Source organism: Gymnogyps californianus, chromosome 2 (genome assembly GCF_018139145.2).
Source record: "Gymnogyps californianus isolate 813 chromosome 2, ASM1813914v2, whole genome shotgun sequence".
Classification (NCBI taxonomy): domain Eukaryota; kingdom Metazoa; phylum Chordata; class Aves; order Accipitriformes; family Cathartidae; genus Gymnogyps; species Gymnogyps californianus.
This window is the reverse complement of record NC_059472.1, coordinates 35,934,644-35,953,947: the sequence shown is the minus strand read 5'-3', so window position 1 is coordinate 35,953,947 and position 19,304 is coordinate 35,934,644. Positions and strand designations below refer to the sequence as shown.

General features: G+C 39.9%; 1 protein-coding gene across 3 annotated transcripts in view; it reads right to left on the bottom strand.

Annotated features, from left to right (window-relative positions):
- The window catches only part of EYA1 (EYA transcriptional coactivator and phosphatase 1), a 67,381-nt gene extending 51,104 nt beyond the window's left edge, over positions 1-16,277 (bottom strand). For 2 of the 3 annotated variants that reach the window (XM_050890687.1, XM_050890688.1), the window contains exons 1-4: positions 16,196-16,277; positions 11,841-11,963; positions 5,320-5,402; positions 4,713-4,899 (exon numbers count right to left, since the gene is read on the bottom strand). In XM_050890687.1, the coding sequence (XP_050746644.1) occupies positions 4,713-4,899; positions 5,320-5,402; positions 11,841-11,963; positions 16,196-16,262 (460 nt within the window). In that variant the 5' untranslated portion in view covers positions 16,263-16,277. Of the gene's footprint in view, positions 1-4,712; positions 4,900-5,319; positions 5,403-11,840; positions 11,979-16,195 lie in introns of all 3 variants that reach the window. The other variant, XM_050890686.1, reaches the window with a different exon arrangement.
- Positions 16,278-19,304: the final 3,027 nt, after the last annotated feature.

Here is a 19,304-nt window from a genome sequence, read left to right as displayed (position 1 = left end):
ACTCCACGTTTACTCTTCATTTATACTTATGAAAAAGAGCAAATGTTAGAACACCAGTGACCAGTTAGAACACGTACTGTGAATAGAGCAGTATTCGGTTCCATACAGGTATTAATGAAAAGTTGACTATATAGTCTCTTTGCTCTGTTTCACTTTCCTGCCTCTAATTTATTGTTGAGAAATATAAGGAGAAACTGTAAAAGTAGCTTTCCCTTTTGCAATACTAAATGTGATACAGTGTTCAAGGAAAAAGAAGTTTAGTCTTTAAGAGCAAAATGGTGACCCATGGCTGAGAACAATTTTTGTTGGCTAGCACAGCCCTTGTGGGGTTTTTAATCTGCATTTTGAAGTATGTGAGTAATATGAAAAAAAACTTCCAGTAATATTTTAAACATACTTATTGCAGAAACCAAGAAAACTGAAAGAGATCATATCTCAAGAACAATGCAAGTCTCTCTTGTGAGAAACACTGTTTAATAAATTATAAATACAGCATCATTTGAAATAGAAGGATAAATTCAGCTTTGTTGACTGAATTTCTAAATAAAAATTTGCACAAATGAAGAATTTTTTGCTACCAGCTGTGATGATGGAGTTGAAATATTGCAAGAGAAAATTATTAAAGCTTTAGAAAAAGTAGTCATTTTCTACATTAACTCTTAGAAATACACGTTATGAATGTTCCTTTAATTATTTTAGAACATCAGGGCAGGCATAATGGATTGGGGCAAAACTCCATCTGTCCAGGATAAATTTCAACACTGGCCAACAGCAGGTGACTAGGTGAGAGAGCATAAAAAGGACAGACATACACACAGTGCCAATTCATCCACTGTCTCCAGTGATTTTTTTGTTTGAAGGATTTCTTGAATTGACATTGGTGTCTGTGTAAATCCAGTCTTTGAGTTTGTCTAAGCAATGCTTGAACTGGCACAAACTTTTTGCATCCACATCCTTCTGCAGCGAGGAGCTGCACAGCTTACCTATATGCAACATAAAGAAATACTTCCTTTTGTTCACTCTGAACCTACTTCAATGAATTTGAGTATTGGAAGGGAGAGTGAATTTTTGCTTACTAGTCTACTTTTACTATTTTTTATCATTTTAATTATTATTACTTCTCTTACATACAGCTCACACGAAAAATCAGCAAACTCGCTGTTCATACCTGGGATAATCTACTCATGTATGACTGAAAGCTCATTCCAGAAGGAACCTAATATTCTATTGTTATTCTGACGAAAAACATTTTCTTCTGTAAGCAAAAGTTAGAATTCTACAAGTGGAAAAAAATACTTTGAAAATTCTTACTTTTGAACTGAAACAAAATTTCCAATGAAATCTGATGCAAAGCACACATTAAAAATTTGAAATGTCATACTGAGATTAATTGTTTTGTTTAATAATTTTCTGATTATTTCACTAGCAAAAATACAACCTTCTGTTCACAAGAAAACAACATTAATTTGTATGTCTGATTTATGGAGACAGGGACTATCAACCCTGTGCAATCAAAAGGTTTTGTCATGACTCAGGTGCAAGAAATTTTTCAGATCCACAAAGGGAAGAGAAAGAAGAAACACTGAGCATGGAAAATCTCAGGTTCTTCTGCAAGAATCCCTGGACATCCTGGATTGCATGGCAAGAACTTGCATATTTAACTAGGAACTGGGGGAAACCATAAAAGGATTATTTTATATTTGGACAAGGAATTAAACATATTTTAAGTGAAATTATCTGAGCTTTCTGCGTCTGCAAAACTCTACTAAAAATGTCACAAGAGCACATAACTACTTTCTCTCTTTTCACTTGTTTCTTACCAGACTCTTCTGTTTCACTTACTGGCCCAAATTCACAGGAACCACCTATGTCTGTCAAATTATTCTGGTGCCTCCGTAAAGTCTGAAGGCTGTTCTGTGCTTGTCCTGGCATAGTTCAGAACCGCACAGATTACATGGGTTTTTTAAATACAGAAGATGTCTAGGGATATCAACATCCAGTAAGAACAGCTGCGATTCAGCAGCTGGAGCCCATCCTACTAAAGGGGTACAGTAGCCTAATACGATGGCTCTGCACTGCTTCCCACCATCCCTCATATGCAATGTTCCAATTGTGGTAGAGAATCAGCAGCCTAACTTGACCAGATGTGGCAAAACATCCTACAGAAATTTGACTAATTGTAATTAAAATCTGGTTAGTTTGCTCCTTTGTTCTGCATTTTTGACCCAACTGTGAATCTCCTTCTCTCTAATATGCCTTTCACTTGTCCCCACTCCACCAGAATTCCCTTCCTCCATGCTGATGCCTCTTTTCTTTGACCCCAACCTTGCTTTGTCTTCCAAGCATACTGTGTGTGAGCTCAACTGAGGCTTTGCAATAAGCCTCAGCAAGAAGAAAGTAAAAAAATTTACACTGTCCAAGGGGAAATGGCAGGCACAGCACTGGATTCACTGACTGGTCCTTGCTTCTCTTCTACCAGGGCTGAAGGTTTGTGAGGCAGCGAAAGGTTCTCACCTAATTTTAACCGAGGAACCAAACACTGGTATGTCAGCCACCTTAAACTGCTCTCATAGCAGTGGAGAGGCTTTGGCACCTCAGGATTAAGACTGTAGTTAAACTGAACTCTAAATAGAGGTACTCATCTCTCTCCACTCAATACAGAAGGAGCCTAAATGGGCTTGATCCTAACTTAAATGCACAAAGACAAATGCGTAAAGATAAATGGAGAAATCTGGGTCTAGCCCTATACCTTCTGCCAACTGCGACCGTGTTGGTGAAGGGGAACAGAAAGAGAGCTTCCATTAGCTCCTGCTAATAGAGAGTGGCCCACAGAAGGTACTTTCCTAAACGTGTCCCTGCCTGTGGTACAGGCAGCCAGCCCAAGATAACCCCATGGCTACAGTAAGAGTTGTTATTTGCAAACCATTTGAAGGAACTTTTTCAGAATTGTTAAATCAGTAACATAAATATCTCAGGGGAAGAGACGTCAGTCCCAGCAATGCCAGAGGAGGTGTCCACACGTCCAAGGAATGGCTATGTCTAAGCAAGCAGTGGTAGGGCACCCATGGATGTACAGTTTTCAACACATGAAAGCATAAACTAGAAGAAGGCTTAGGTGCAGGACTTATCGATGAGAAAGCCCACCAAATTCTTTCAAATTTTTAACAAAACTTTCTTAACAAGAGTGTGAAAGATTTGAGGGAGAAAAGAAAGACTTCTTAAGAAGGCACTGATAGAAAAGTTCTGTCCAGGCTTATAGAACACAGAAAACTATTTAAATAGGAAGACAGCCTTTAAGCCACTAAGTTTGAGCTTGGGAAAAATATACCTCCTCTCTCTGTGTATGTGTTTACTGTTACTTTTAGGAAGTATCAACTACTTTAAAAAAATATATGCAATGATTTTGCAAAAGATCAAGACCCAGATGATACAACGATTCAATTTTAGTATCTTGATAAAAGCTAAAACTTGATCACATTTGTTTTTTGGGGTAAGAGGAACTTACTGCTTCCACCTTAAAAAGAAAAGCAAACAAACGCACAAGAAAACAAAACAAAAATTAAAAACAATGTGAAAAGCAGAGTAATTATGCAGACTCCAATACACATCTATATATTCTAAAAGCTGCAGACTCCAATATGCATTCATATATTTAGAAAGATTCCTTTCTCAAATACATTGCACACACGTGATCTCATATATATAAACACACACACACCACCTGTATCTTCTTCCCTACTTACTTTCAGCAAATGTATCAAAAGAGACAACACTGCATAGATTTTCTTCAGGTCCACACTCATGCAGAAAAGCAAGAGAGTCCTAGCAAATTATATTACAGCTCACATTGCACATGCAAGATAGATCCTATCAAGTACTTCAAGAAAACTAAAAACAACCTCCCCCAACAAAACTCCAAAACAAAACCTCCTGATAACATTGCCAAATCATAGCTGCTTCTTACTGCATTACTGAGAAACACATCTGCAGCCTTGGACTTTCTCTCTGACAGATTGCAAACTTCTGCCATCTACTAACTACTGACATGCTTGAACTGTTAAAAAAATGTAATTTTTTTTTTTTAATAATGGGAAAAGTATTTTTCACCCCTCATTTCCAAAAACAGTTGGAGCAGTGTGGCATAAATGTTCAAAAAATGTACAGGACTGCCAAATTCCAGCAAGAAAGGTAAAACAACTGGGAAGAAGGACAAGCCACTGAAAATCTTTTATTAAAATGGAAACACTTGTGCAATTTCAACTCCCCATTACTAGCATTATTATGTCCTCTGAAAGTGAAAAACACAAAAGCTCTCTTTCAAGTGGACAGTGGGGCTACGGTCTGAAGGCCTCTCGATTTCAGTCTTACTTAGGAAAAAATCAAAGGAGTTTATCTTAATGAAGATGGAGCTTAAAAGCATCAGGTTCTGGTTTAGTGTAAAGACCTTCCCATATCCTGCAATTTTTAACACAAGCATTTTACAAATAAATACAAACAACTTGCATTTCTCACAAGCTTTAAAACTTTTACTGATCCTGGATTTTCTTTAGTCTATTTTCTGTTAGAATCTGTGCAAGATGTGCCACAGGCTCAGGATTAAGAAATAATAAAAAAAAAAAAATCAACGAGTACACACAAAAAAAAATCCAATTCAACCTCCTTTCAACTTACAAAAACGTGCCTCATAGGGACCATAAAATCCATGTAATTACCTGCTGCAGGATCTGTAACCGCTTGACTGGTGATGCCAGATGGTGGTTCTTGAAGCTGGTATGTTGCATTTGTGGAGGGTGTCGTTGGGCTGGTGTTGCTGTTTGTCATGTAATGTGAAGGATATGGTGAGCTATTATAATACTGTGCATATTGGCCCTGGCCAAAACCGGGATAAGAGGGATATTCCTGCAAGACAAAAAAGCAACTGAATAGTCCATCAAAGTATTGCTACTTTTCAGTATAAATTCCAAAATATAACTACAAACACATGTCAGACTTTCAGCACGTATGCTTCCTGGACTGGATGCTGTAGGACCTAAAACTGCGAGGCAGTAAAACGAAATCTAAATTACACATAATTTAGTATGTCTTTTCATACAATAGTTTATTAGACACACTGCAGAAGATGTGTGAATAAGAACATCAACCCCAGACAATTAGCTCTACTATTTGAAGATGACAAATTGAAGAAAAATATTTATAAACGTTAGTCTAACTTCAAAGGATGCTAATTTCTCTCAAAAAGCTATTTAAGGGCTACATTTTTTCAGTGGATGAGAATTCTAAGTTTGCCAAAGTTTCCTCAACTCATATTTACAAATTTACCTGCTGTGAACTATTAAATCCAGTAGAATTTGTGAGTGAATTATTTCCTGCATATATTCCTGATGATGTTGTAAAACTGCTGCCTGAAATGAAATGAAAAATTATGTGAATTACTAAAACACAGTATCGGAAAATAACTTCCATCATGCGATTATATCATAAGGAGATGGCATATTTGTAATATTTCCCATATGTTGACCGATTTGGTTGTCATCAGCTCTATAACATGTTAATACATGGAAAGTGATAATTCATCGTTCCTACGCCCTGTGTTTCATTATTGCAATAAAAAGAAAAACTTGAAATTTAGACAGGAATTTGGAGCCACCTCAGGTCTGATTGAATATTAGGCTATCCCACCCCTCCGAATAATACCCAGCGTTGTGAAAGTAATGAGGGTTTCTTTACTTTCAGTTTTTGTTGAACAATAACTGCGAGTCTTGTCCTGAGAGATGCCGTCTCCCCTCACTGAAGCCCACTGGCTCCATTTCTCCTACCGCCTTTGAGAACCGGGTCCTCTCCCCTCCCTGAGCCTCAGCCCCTCACAGGAACAGCAAAAGCCATAACTCCCTGCTCCGAACAGCTCAGCCCGACTGCGAAGCCATTAGGATTCGCTAATCCATCATAGACAGCCTTGGGCCGCAAACCACCTTCTTTTTTCATAGAGTCTACCGGGCATGACACAAGGGAAAAAAATACCTCTGAGAAGGGAGACCCAAGATTGAATTTAGCCCAGAGACTGAATTACCGCCTTCACCTCCCTCCTCCCCCCTTCACGAGCCACCAAAAATAGACAGATGGGGCTCTTGTTTAATACCTAACCTGAGAAGCTGTTCCACTAAAAGGGCAGCAACCCCCTTTCAGCTGTTTTGCCCTCGCTGGTTATAACCCGGGAGTGACACAGCCACCAGCTGAGACATATGGATGCACAGGGTGAAGCTATATAAGCCACCAGAAAGTCTGTAATGAGGCAACCTATTGAACTCGTCCAGCAGGAGAGCACCAGCCAGCGAGGAGTTCGCATTAAAACTCATGGGTTGTTTACAGACTCCCTCGCCACCGAAACCTGCCTCAGTGCAAGAATATACCGAGACCTTGGGAGCAAAAGCTTGCAGGTGAGCAAAGGAGGCAAGGAAGGATGGAAATCAACAGGGAGCCAGGCGCAGAGATGCACCAATCCTCTGATGTACCCGACACAACTCAATTAACAACCAAATCCTATGCAGCGGTTACACATTGGGAAAAGCGACATTTCTTGCAACTCCAAACAGCAAGGAATGCAGGCAGGGCTGCATGCTTAATACAACCCCTGAAGGGTATCTGTGAGCTATTTACTTTTTTAAACAAAAAACCCCAAACCAATAGGTAGTCTAGCTACAAGAAGTCAGAAGGAAGAATATTTAAATGCTTTGATTGCAAAAGTTACATATACATATAAAACATATACAAGTTAAGCCTCAAAGTTGGAGATGTGAAGTCCAACAGCAGTGGGAGTAAAAGACGAAGCTTAAACTTAACGTGTGATAATGACTGTAAACATTTCTCTTGTATCTGCTATTAGTGCAAAAGCTCTGTGGTTGTTGATAGATGGTACTAATCCTGTGAACTAAAATCAGATTACTTCAGCAGAAGAGTTGACATCCAAGTTTAGCAGATAGTACAGATAAACAGTACTAATGAGAAAAACATGCTGTTTTAAATTTAATTTAAAATTGGAAAACAGATGTTATTTTTTATTATAACAAACCCCAGAGCCAAAATACAGCTGAAAAATATTTTAAATTGCAAAACTTTGAAATGCTATTTTATTTCTAAGAGTGCTTTGGCTGGAAGAATGTAAGTCACTGTGTCTCTTTTTATTTCTGTAGTTATTTCTGAGTGATACAGTAATACATTCAAACACAGGTTTTATAGTTGCATGGTTTGAGCCATTCTAAGAAGATATAAAAGGCCTCTCATAAGAAGAAAAAAAAAAAACCAAAACTTTTTTGAGGAATACATTATCTTTCCACAGAAAGTTTGGCAAATAATTTGCAAGAGCAAATGAGAAAAGTAATTACATGCCAGCCAGCATCTCTCCCTCTCAAAGACACACACATACTAACACGCAGATCTCTCTCTTTCATCTCATGGTCAGCACTGGCTCCTATGGAGGAGGGGTAGGGGTCTCCTAGACCGTAACAAACATGAAGCAGGTTTCTCAGAAACGGCTCTGTGGGCCACCCAGAACTACTGGCCTAAAGTTGTTTTTAAAATACTCCAATTTTGCCATTTGTTTTTTAAATAATTGGCCGCGGTATGCCATAGAGCTGCTGTTCCTGCCTTAGCTGAACAAACGCAAAAATAAGAATCTCTACGAAACGCGCGAGATTTACTGCCCCAAGTTGACCAGCTACGTAGCTTTAAAATGTGATAAAAGCTGTAAATTGCAGGTCAAAGGTCTATTTTGCAAAGAGCACAGACCCACATTAAAGCTGGGAATCCCAGTCAGCGTCGGAAGAACGGCCAGACCCTGCTGGGACCGGGGCGCGGGCTCCAGGCGCGGGGCTTGCCCCCGTGCCGCCGCGAGGCGCAGGATGCGGTCCTCCCCTGTGTATTTGCCACAGAAGTCCATTTGCTTTCCTAGCTCAGTCCCCTTGCCATGGGCTATGTCTATCATCAGGGTACAATGTATGCGGCAGAAGTTTAGTGCAGCTCTCCTGGGAAAGCCTAAGACGGCCAGATGGGCTATTTAAACTCAAAGTTTCTTCCGTTTGCTTACAGTGTTTAAAAATCCTTGGCAAACTCCCCCTTGTTGTCCTAGTAACTGCTTAGCCATCCAGCACAATATTTTTATACTGTATAATAATAACTGAATACCTTAACATTTACTTTTTTATGGATGAATTCCCAAACCAATTGGTTAGTATATTCTCAAACATCACAGTCTTGGTAACTAAAACAATGGTGGGCTTATCACAAGTCTAGTACCCTTCCAGCGGTAGGATACTCGTGTGCTGGGTAAAAGCCACGCTTTTATCACAATCAAAGGATACTCAAGAAGACAGTTGCAAATGGAGCTCTTGCCTTGGCATTTCCCCCAGCTCTTCTCCACTCCATTTATGCTCACTGAGCAATCCTTATAACTCTGCCAATATAGGAACAACGGCCCATTCCCACAGCCATTAGTCATGTAAGTGGTCTTTCAACATCTATGAAGCAACTTATATGAAAAACAGCTTAAGGAACATACTCATTAAAGTAAGGGCGGGGGGGAGTGGGGAGACGGGGCGGCAGAACCACCTGGGTCCTCTTCCCACCCTCTCCCCTCCGCACCCCCTGTTATAGGGATGATAAATTTGTAACAAACAAAAATCCAATTACCAGACTAACCTTAGCAAGGAGTCACAGGCAGCAATTTTCCTCATCATTTTCAAAAGTTGGCAGTCTCTCCCTCCGCTATTGTTCGGTGACTAATCACGCTGTAATTTTAGCAGGGTCAGGAAAAGCAGTGGGTTTAATTGGCTGCACACGTACCGCGAGGCAGCGCCTTTACGTTGCAGGGAGACGTTCGCCCCAGGGAGAGGAACCAGAATAACTCCGAAGCTTTCGAGCGCAAGGTAACCCCAATCAGGGAGCACGAGGACAGCAACTGCAAGGCCGCTAGGAAATCCCCTTTACTGCAGGCAAGAATGCCAGCAGGGCCCCGAGCATGCTGTCATGTAACACTTGGTTGTGAAGTAGGTTGTGGGATCCATTATCTTCATTTAGCAGCTCAGCAGCCGCACGCAGGAGATGAGGAACGCCTATTGCAGACTACGACAAGGCTGAAGCTGTAGCCTGCCCATATACTGCTAGAGGGGAAAGGGAGAATAAACTCTTTTCTCTCCCTCTGGAGGTTTCTGCACAAGCAACTGAACGGCAGCAGCACTACCCCATCTTCTGTCAAGAGAATCAATTTTGTCCTTAAATAATAGTTGAAACTATGAATAGGTTCTCCTTCCAAAATTAAATGAGGAAAGGGAAACAAATGTTCCTGTTTACTTTTAACATCTGCTCAATCAAAAGGAAGAATTAAGTCAATTTAAAGTTGTTTCAAATTAAAAAATTAGCCTCATGAAAACACTCAAAAGACATATATTCTCATGTATAGTATACTGTCAACTTTTAACTGCAAGGAAGACCTGTTCAGCAATGTGATACTTTTCTACTTAGTTTCTAACAACTTCACCAATATTTTCATTTGAAATATTCTCCTTATCTTCCATTCTTATGGTCTCTAAGGTTTCTGTAGGAGACCAGTCTTTCCCTCACCCACACACCATCCTGTTCATGAGCGCAACAGAAATGACATACGCACCACGGGGACCCCCAGACTCTGACCTGTGGCTCTTCTGCCCAAGCCAGACTGTCAGTGATCTGCTGCCTTCCATGGGTGGGCAGCTCTCAGCCCAAGCACGGCACCGCTGGAGCAGAACCCAGGCTCAGACCTGGGTGAAAATCAATGCCTCTGACCCTCCTCTCGTTAGAGCTTCACAACTGGATCATCTTTAACACATTTCTTTTGCAGAATATTTTTAGATCCTTGCCTTTCAATGTGTACAACTGAAATGCTTTCCAAGATCTTACTGTTTTATCTCTTGACAACCGCCACCCTTTTATGACCTTGACAATTCTGATCTTATACACATTTTGCGTATCGCAGAAAACAAAGCAATACCCTTTATGACAGACCTCTATGTAGTCCATTGACCGAGTCCTAGCTTTGCTCTATTAACGCCAGAATTCACTGCTTACTCTTAAAATTTTCCAACAAGCACTCTCTCACGTTATCCCATGCTGCTCCCCCTTTCCTCCCTCCATCGAATGAGTTTCCCACAGACATCTGCAAAACTACTTCACTGGCCTCCCTAAAATCCCTTTTTATTGACATCCCTCTGCTCTGTATCTTACAAAAAACCCCACCTTTAGAGCTGTTAGATAGCCAATATGGGGTGATGACTCTTTATTATGCCTAAACAGTGTCAGCTTTATTGTTATATTAGCCCTTCCTAGCCTGTGTGTTTTATTTTAGCCTCCAACTTCTATGGGGACTAGATTTTCATTTGGCTGTACAAGTTCGCACAAGAGGATCCCGATACATGACTGTGGCACGAAGGCACTACTGCAAGAGAAATTATAGGCAACACAGACATGATTTTTCAATAACTCTATTTCCTAGCGACCATGAATTATCAGTTCCTTAAAAGCCAGAATGTCCATCCAGGAGTTCCTCATAGCTGCTGCTGGCAAGCATTTTGAGCTCTCTCCTACAGAGAGGTAGGGTTTTTTTGCAGAAAGCAAAACCAATAACCTGGTTATGGTTATATTTACTCCGATGAGTAGAAGATCACCACTATTCAGCATATAGATGAAAGTTTGCATACTACTCTTATACTATCTTCCTCTTACTCGTCAGAGCCCACTACAAGTAAGCTATACGTCAGATGTCAGATGGTCGCTTCTGCCCTACGGAGATACTCAACACAGTCCAAAAGGGGATTTAAAAAAAAACCCAAAAACATCTCTCTTGTGTCTGAGCGAAGGACTGGATCAATATACCCTTAAAGTCGTGGAACAAAAGCAAAACCTCATTCACTTGGTCTCCAAAAGCACTTCTGCCTCAAGACATTTCATGGAGCGTTTACATGATGGCACACAGTTTAAACAGAGCATGATAATAATAAAGAGAGGTGCTAAACTTTTAAAAAATGTGGTCCAATTCTGTGAGTGATCACTTATTTCAACAATACTAAAATCTGCAACACACCTTATTTAAACTGTCAAATTCAGGAGTGGAAAGTCCTGCAGCAGACATCTAAAATTAGCTATTTGTAGTAAACAACGAATTTTTAAAATATCCCTTAAAGTGGTGAAAATCCAGAACCAGGCACACCCAGCAACTTCCCAATACAGAAGGGGAAAAAGGAATTGGGAGAACAAGGTGGAAAGATATTAAGCAAACTAAACAGGCAAGTAAGGCTACAAAATATAATTGATAATAATAGCCCACACATACAAAGACTTACAGCTTTTAAATAGACTTCAAAGAAACAGACTTCAATCATTACTTAGCTACCTCCACAGCTGCAGTAGGTATTTTTATCTTCTTCTCCCCCCCGAACACACTCAGGTGTCAAATTATATTTGGCACTTCCTAAATTCATAATCCTGACACGTTTTCCAGGACTCGCTTTGTCACATTCACTATTTGTTAAACTATTGCTATTCGGAGATACATTTTTACTGTAATAACACTACAACACTTCACTATTTAAAAATTAATGAAGTCACTAAGCGAGGGATCTTCCAGACTGCTGAGAGCTGGCCCGTCGCTGCTCTCAGCAAAGGCAATCATCATTTCAGCTCCAACTGCAATAATGTCAGAGGTAAGTGCTCGAGCAAACATTCATTTTTATCCTAGGAATGTAAAGAAATAAGGGGGGAAAAAACCCCATAGCATTAACTGTACCTAATTAATGGTAATATCTGTTTATACAGACCTTGCATCTGGTAGCTATAGGGAGCCTGTCCAGGTTGAGGTGTGCTAAAGCTGGCACCGTAGCTTAGAAATCCTGTCTGTCCAGGTGACTGTGACTGTGCCAATCCACCTTCTGTCTTGATGCCTGCCCACAATGCACCTAAATCAGTTAGTGACAGCAAATCTATTTGTTCATATTCAAACAGGGATGGAAAATAAAATCACTTAATTAACAGCGTTTTTAACATATACCTACTATTGCATGCATGAGAGAACAAGTATCAAGAGCATGCACAAATGAACAGGGTAAGGGCAGTCTAAAAGCACACATAAAACTGAAGTTCACCAGGGAGAGGTTAAATTCAAAACTGTGTTTCCAATAACTGCAAAAGAAATTTATACATGAACAGGAAGTTGCATTATTCCTTTTTTCCTTTCCTGCCAGAGGCTAACTTTTCCATATATCCATGACATTTCACAGAGGTAGATTAGCAACCTTATATGATTTTAATGAAGCATAGCATAGCCAAGCTCTCCTGCCATCCACCCATTAATGACATAACTGAGATTTGCATTGTATAAATATTCCTACATGAAAATTACATGGCTCTGAGTGCAATGGCTTTCTAAGTAATTAGAAGTGGATAAAGAGAACTAGCAGCATTAAGTGCAATGATGATTTTCAAAGCTAATTAAACACTATAGGAGGCATTCAGTCCTTTAACAAATACACACCTAACAGACAGGAACTATTCCTGAAGCAATCTCCCAAACTGGGAAAAACATAGCAGAGAGTCATTAATCTGCACTGACAGGGAAATCCATTACACATCACATTACTCTCTCATTTCCAAATTTAGTAATAAAAGAATCCAAAGTCCAATTAAATGAATGACTTGCCTCCCAACTTCAGTGATTCTTCCCCCAATTTGTAAGGCAACAAGAAAGTAAATATCAGCAAGTGAAACACTGAGGAAACACATACAATTTAGCCTCTGTCTCTTAGTTTTAATTACAAGGTTGTCCCAACATGAACTACCATTTAAAAATAATTATAGCCAAAGCAATGGAAAAGTAATACAATACTCTTAGGTTTCACTGTGGCATTCGGTGATACCTCATTGTTCAGAAACCACCGTTACTTGAACTGAATTAACTAAGTGTGAATTAGTAACATTCTTTTGAAAATGACTGTTAATCTAAGTCCATTTCCTGGTTGGATTTTTTTTTTTTTAAACAACATTCAACAACGTTTGAAGGTAGGAGAGGGCTGAGAAGTTACTGTGTTTGCAAAAGTTCAATATCTCCCTACATACAAATGGCAGCATATTTTCTTCTGCCATTTAAATCATTATTTTTCAACTGCTGTCATTAATTACCCTTAATTCCTTCTGCCAGACCTGCTAACTGCCTGACTAACCCTGTTTGCTTGTTTTTCCCTGATGCTTACTTGCTTCTTCTGTTTCATGTTATAATTAAACAATCCCAATGACAAATGCGACACCTCGTTTCCAAGGGGAAACTCCTGCTACGCATGTTTTGGTATCAACGATCTCTATTTGCTGTCTGTTTAAGGACTTCCGAAATGCTGATTAAATATTGTTTAGAGAAAGTTTAACTAAATCAAGCATTAAATTTCTAGTCCAGCTTTAACGGCCTGATCCAACTCTCCATCTCAGACGAAGTGGGAGGAGACGATCAAAGGCAGTGGCAGGAGGATGCCACTTGAGTGAAGACAACTTGGCACTGACGTGCCCTTTTGCAAACCTCCGTGCTATGAAGAGCCTTTCATCTCCTGGGGCTTACTCTTCCCACCCGCTCTCATCCAGAAGGCCTTCACTCATCAAACCTTCATGCTCCCTTCTCCTTCTCCCAAGTCTAATGTATGCAAGGAAGTGGGAAGGGACAGTGAGAAAACATAAGGGGACTGCCAGGATCTGGAAAGAAAAGAAGTTGGTAAGCGAAGCCTTTGCTAGATGCTGGTACCGGAGCAGGCAGGAGGAGGGAGCTTCAGGAAATTCTCCAGCCTCCTCAGGGGCTTTCAGATGAACCAGAGCCAGCAGCCCCTGGGAGGCAGCTGTCAGTAGCATTCCCCTCCACCCCCCTTCCTGCCTGCACGGCTGCACCACGGTGGAGGTGGGGGAGTGCAAAAATGAAGAGGCTAGAGGTGCATTCGAGACAGCACCTTCCCAAACTCTGCCCTAGAGAGAAAACTTGAGGGAGGCTGATACGGGAATTCACAAATACTTTTTCTTCCAGTAAGCTCCAGAGTAAAGAAACAAAAAGAAAGAAGCCCCCTACTCCAACTCAGAGTTTTTCCTTTCACATATGCCATAAGTCTCCTCTCTTTATACCTGCTGGAAGCTCTCTGCCTGGACGAGAGAAAGGCAAGGCAGATAGTACGTGGGGTCTAAGCTGCAGACCAAAGAGGAGAATTTTGGCTCTAAACAAGGCTTCAGTTCTTGCCTGTTGCAAACGAGCATCCCAGTGTTCCTCATGTAATTTATTTTGGGAGCATGGATTATATGATGTGTCTTAAATATGCAAAAATACATATGGTGTTAGGTCCCAAAACTTCTTAATATTTATTTGCTTTTAAATATTACTCCTATAAAGTACATCAGTGAGCAGCACCTTAGCCCCAGTCACGAGGCACTATCTGAAAAGAACAAAACACATTAAAATCCACTTGGCTCAGGAGCTGGGGGTTTCAGTGATCAAAAGTAGCTCTGCAATGTAAAATGTTAGGCAAAATTATCCGAAGTCCTCGGCACGGGGGATGGACTGGGCAAAAAAACAAAACAAAGCAAAAGAGCAGGCAGGCATGTTAACCCCCAGTGAGCAGTTGCCAAGTAAAGCAACTCTCAATTATAGCTCCAACGACAGCGAGACAGCTAAATTCAAGTAGTGAAATCAAGGCCTTGCTGAAGTCAGTGGGAGTTTTATAGCTGACTTCAGTGAGGTCAGGATTTCATCCAGAGGAACCAAGCAAAAACCAAAAAAGTCACTGTTCGGGCTGTCCAAGCCACCGCAGCCAGCCAAGTATGAACACGAGGTGTCCACAGGAAAAACGGGTCAAGAAAAGCGCGGTGGGGAAAGGGGTCGTCTGTTATCACACCACCTGATCCAGCTGGAAATAGCAGACAAGCTCTCATCAGCAACATGAGCTTGGGGGCAGGGGGAGAATCCCCATCTCCGTAGTCTGGAAAATGTAGTTTAAATATCCTTAAAGTATTTTGTTTGTGTAAGTTTAAAATATGCGGAATGGAACTGAAACTGAAACATCCAATTCATGTTTATAACCATATTTTTGGCGGTAAGTAATCAAGGCTGTAGCCACAGGAAGAATGCTTTGGATCATAATTATTGATGATATATTAATGAAACACATTTTTTAAAGTAAGGGGAAATAATAATATATTTCTTGTACCTACTGTTCACAATAATCTGCAGTAGGATATACTTGAGAGCCAGTGGATTTCAACTTGCAGATTTCAGGATGAAAGATTCACCAGTTTTGCAATTGAAAGTTTTAATGATTTTAAGGGGCACAGCTTGTACTGTGAATTCTGTCCTTTTGGTATAAAACTTATACTACCTGAATGTATCTTTACAAAATATACTGCTAAAAGCATGTGGATTGTATATTTTTAATATATTTCCCCAGAGGAATATAAGACCTATTTTCTAATAATGCATCCTCACTGCTGAACTGCTATGTGGTCTGCCAGCAGACAGTCTGGCAGCAAAATGGTCTCACCCACAGCAGCTTGTTTTTAAATTAAATTTTTTTGGAAATATTTGCTACTTAGCACTATCTCCTTCATCAGGCAGACAGAGCTTTAGTGGCAATTTACATCAATTTTCACCTCCAAGGAGTTTTAAAACATTGAAAGCGAGATTTTTTTGGTAGGGGTCTTTTTGATTCAGTTTTTCACCTGCTGAAAATCAGCACAGCTTCACTGATTCACTTGGGTTCCAGTAATCTGGATCAGCTGAAATTCAGACCCTTATGTACTGATGTACCCTACTGCATTGCTGGAGAGCAGAGCTCCTCAGCAAGTCACCAGGAGCTGTGCCTGTGTAATGGAAGTCCCTAGATCTCTTTTCCCATTTCAGTGCTGGTTTTTTTATCACCAATAAAAACCTAATGAATCTCTCCCCTTGATCCCAAACCAGAGTCATCCTCTTGAGTAGCTTCCTGGCTCTTTAATACATAAATTAAGCATCACTCACTCCAATGGGGAAATTACCAGTCTTCCACAAGTAATGCTCGAGAGCACAGCTGTCCCACTAAGTACTAATGCAAGGGTCACGTAATCTTGATCTAAAAAACATTTACCTCAGGAATAAAATAACACAGACATGATTTCTTACCATATGAAGGGATTCCATAGGGTTGGCCGGGCTGGGGGTAAGTGGCATAAGCTGTAGCTTGTTGCATCCCTGTTGTAAACTGTGTCTGCCCATATGCAGCCATCGTTTGTGAAGAGGGGGTAGGAAGAATATGTGGGTATGGTCTGCTATTGATTACAAATGACAGAAAATAGGACAGAAACTCCATTAGATAGACATGCATGTACTTATTTTTAGCCTTATTATAATCCTGCTACTTCATTAACACATAATCATAGGCTGTGCTAGACAACAGAAACTGTAAGACAAAGACAAACAACAATAAGAAATCAATAATAAAAGAATAAGTAAAATAAGAACTTTCCAAATATTTTTCAAATACATTCTTAGCATTTAAAAAAAAATATTTTTTTTCCCTAGAAGATGCTGCGGTTTAAATTATGACTTAACAGATGGACCCAATTATTATTTTAAATGAGGTTAAAATCTGCCTATTTCAGTTATTATTATTATTACTACTACTATTATTATTTTTAAAAGATATCATACTTGGAAGGGTAAATCTGTGGTGGGGAGAACTGGTGTGTTTGTCTTGGGCTGAAACCACTGCTTCCAATTGCTGCACCAAGGAGAAAAGAAAGCACACAGAAGTGTAAATACACACACCAAAGATAAATATTATTTTTCCTAATAGAATTTCAGAGTATTAACAAGATTTTAATTAAATTCAAATATCATTGATACCTTAGATAGAAAATAATATTTTATCAGGAACTATACAAGAATGCTTAACATTAAAATCTTGATTACAAATCTCAAATACTAAATTGCCCCTTTGTACGAGTCCTGAGCAATAGTTTATTCTTTGCTCGCACACAGACAACATTTTCAATGCAAACCACCTATTTCCTAATGGAAACATTTCCCTTCATATTTTCAAAGGATTATTGATATCTCAAGTGCAACATTTTATTAACTTTTAGAATTTTTAAGACCTACATTTTATGAAGGAGCTTTATGCGTGCCTCGATTGAAAACATATGGCCAGCTTCAGAGCACGTGCCTCTTTTTTTTTTTTAAAAAAATAATTCCATAATACAGACAATGTACTACCATATTACACTTCCTTCTCTTTTCCCCCATCTTATCTGCTTTCTAAAATGCTTTCAGACCTTCAAAACCGTCAGTATTGCATAAAGATGTCCAACGTGCAAATGTTCTTAGTGAAACACTTAAGCCTAGGAGGCTAAATAGCGAGCTTCTCCCCCGGCAGCCCAGCCACTGCTGACACAGAGCTTTACGCCAACCCATCCCAATTTCTTTCGGTATTTTTGGGTGCTGCTGAGAGCGTGGCGGATGTGCCGGCGTGCTCTGCTCTGGGCGTTATTTTCGGGAGCCCTTCCCTCTCTGGTTACCGTTTGGGTGCCATTTCTTCTCTAGGTCCCAAGGTGGGTTTTGAAGCCTTTGCCAGGAAGGGGTCAGCGGCAGGTTATGAGACTACTGTAAAATCAGACAGCCGGAGAAACAACAGGCCCTATTGCTAAGTACTTGGAAATAAACAAGGCACGGATAATTACCCTTCGCCAGCTACCCCTTTCCTGGCCAACTACAGGGAAAATCCATCATCTTTACACTCTGGGAGCACTTGCGAAGCATGGAGGGAAGCAGGGAATCTCTTTCCGTGCCTTCCACACCTGATAGTTTTCTTTTCTGTGGCCTGTGAGGCTGCAGATACGTCAAATGTTACGGTCCGACCTTTAGTCGGATCACCACAGATGTATGTAGGTACTATTAAACACACTACCTTTTCATCTTTCAGAGATTTAAAATACTCTAGAAACCTTTTTTTTGCCTTTCAAGTTTGATACTTTCATACTCAACAGCATGTGCAGAAAATGGAGACTCTGACAAGACCAGAAAAGGGTTGGCTACTTGGAGCCTGAATGGTTGCAAGATGTCAAATTTTGCTACTCTGGAAATATAATCCCATGACATAGTATTAGATCCTTTTTTATTTGATTTGCACCATAAAAACAATGTGCTAGAAATACCACAGTTAATCCATAGGTATGCAAAACTGTGTAAACATCTTGGGATTTTCTCACAGTGTTTGTCTCCTGTATGTTAGAAGCTAAGATGTGTTTGGCTTCCAGGAAGAAAAAAAGCCTGACAAAAGAATGAATACCTTGCTAATAATAAATTACAATAAATGAGGAAGACCTACTCCTCAATTACAACACTAATCACAGAGGCAGGTATGTTTACTCACAGAAAACAAAAGAGTAATTATTCTGGGCCAGAATACTCCCTAGTGAGACTCCCACCGAAGACACCAACGGACATTAATAAGCCTGATGCTGTAATGCTCCTTACTCGGGGAAAACTCCTATTGACTTACACTGTCTGATTAAGATGAACAGAAATAGGCATAAGCTGCAAAGTGCACAAGGCTTTTTAACAGCTGTGCAAAGGTTTAGACCACATGGGATAAGAAAATAGTAAATGAAAAAATGCTGAGCTTAAAACCTTTGTTTATTCCTTACCTGATCCTGAGAAATTGTCTAAAGACCCGTCTGTGGTAGTAGTAGTAGCAATCTCACTGCTGCTCATTGGTTCTGTTTTAACTATAGAAATATAAATAAAATATATTCTATATGCACCTAATATTCTTGCACATGCATGCACACACGCTCACTACAGCCACAAATTTAATAAAACAAAAATCTGCCGAAAATGTTTTAAATCATGGCTATCGATATTTTGCATTTTATGTATTTGTGTATACAAACAATGCAAAGTACTGGCAGCTATGATTTACACATACATATAAAGTGATCAAGAGGGTTATTTCTGTCCCCAAGGAATAAGAGCCACTGTAACAAACCAGAAGTCCCCATGCAACTCTCTGCACCTGTCCTGATTCCTCTTAATCCTGCAGACCCAACAATAAGGGTCCACATTTAGATCAGGTCACACAGACGTTTACAGGCTTGAAAGAAAGCCATTTGAATAAGACAAAAGAAATAATTTTTAAATGGGTTTCTCTGAGGGCTGTTCAAATTTTTTTTCCATCTGAATAACTTTTCAGAGGGAAAATGAGAATTTGTGATGAAGTAAAACCCTTTCCTGA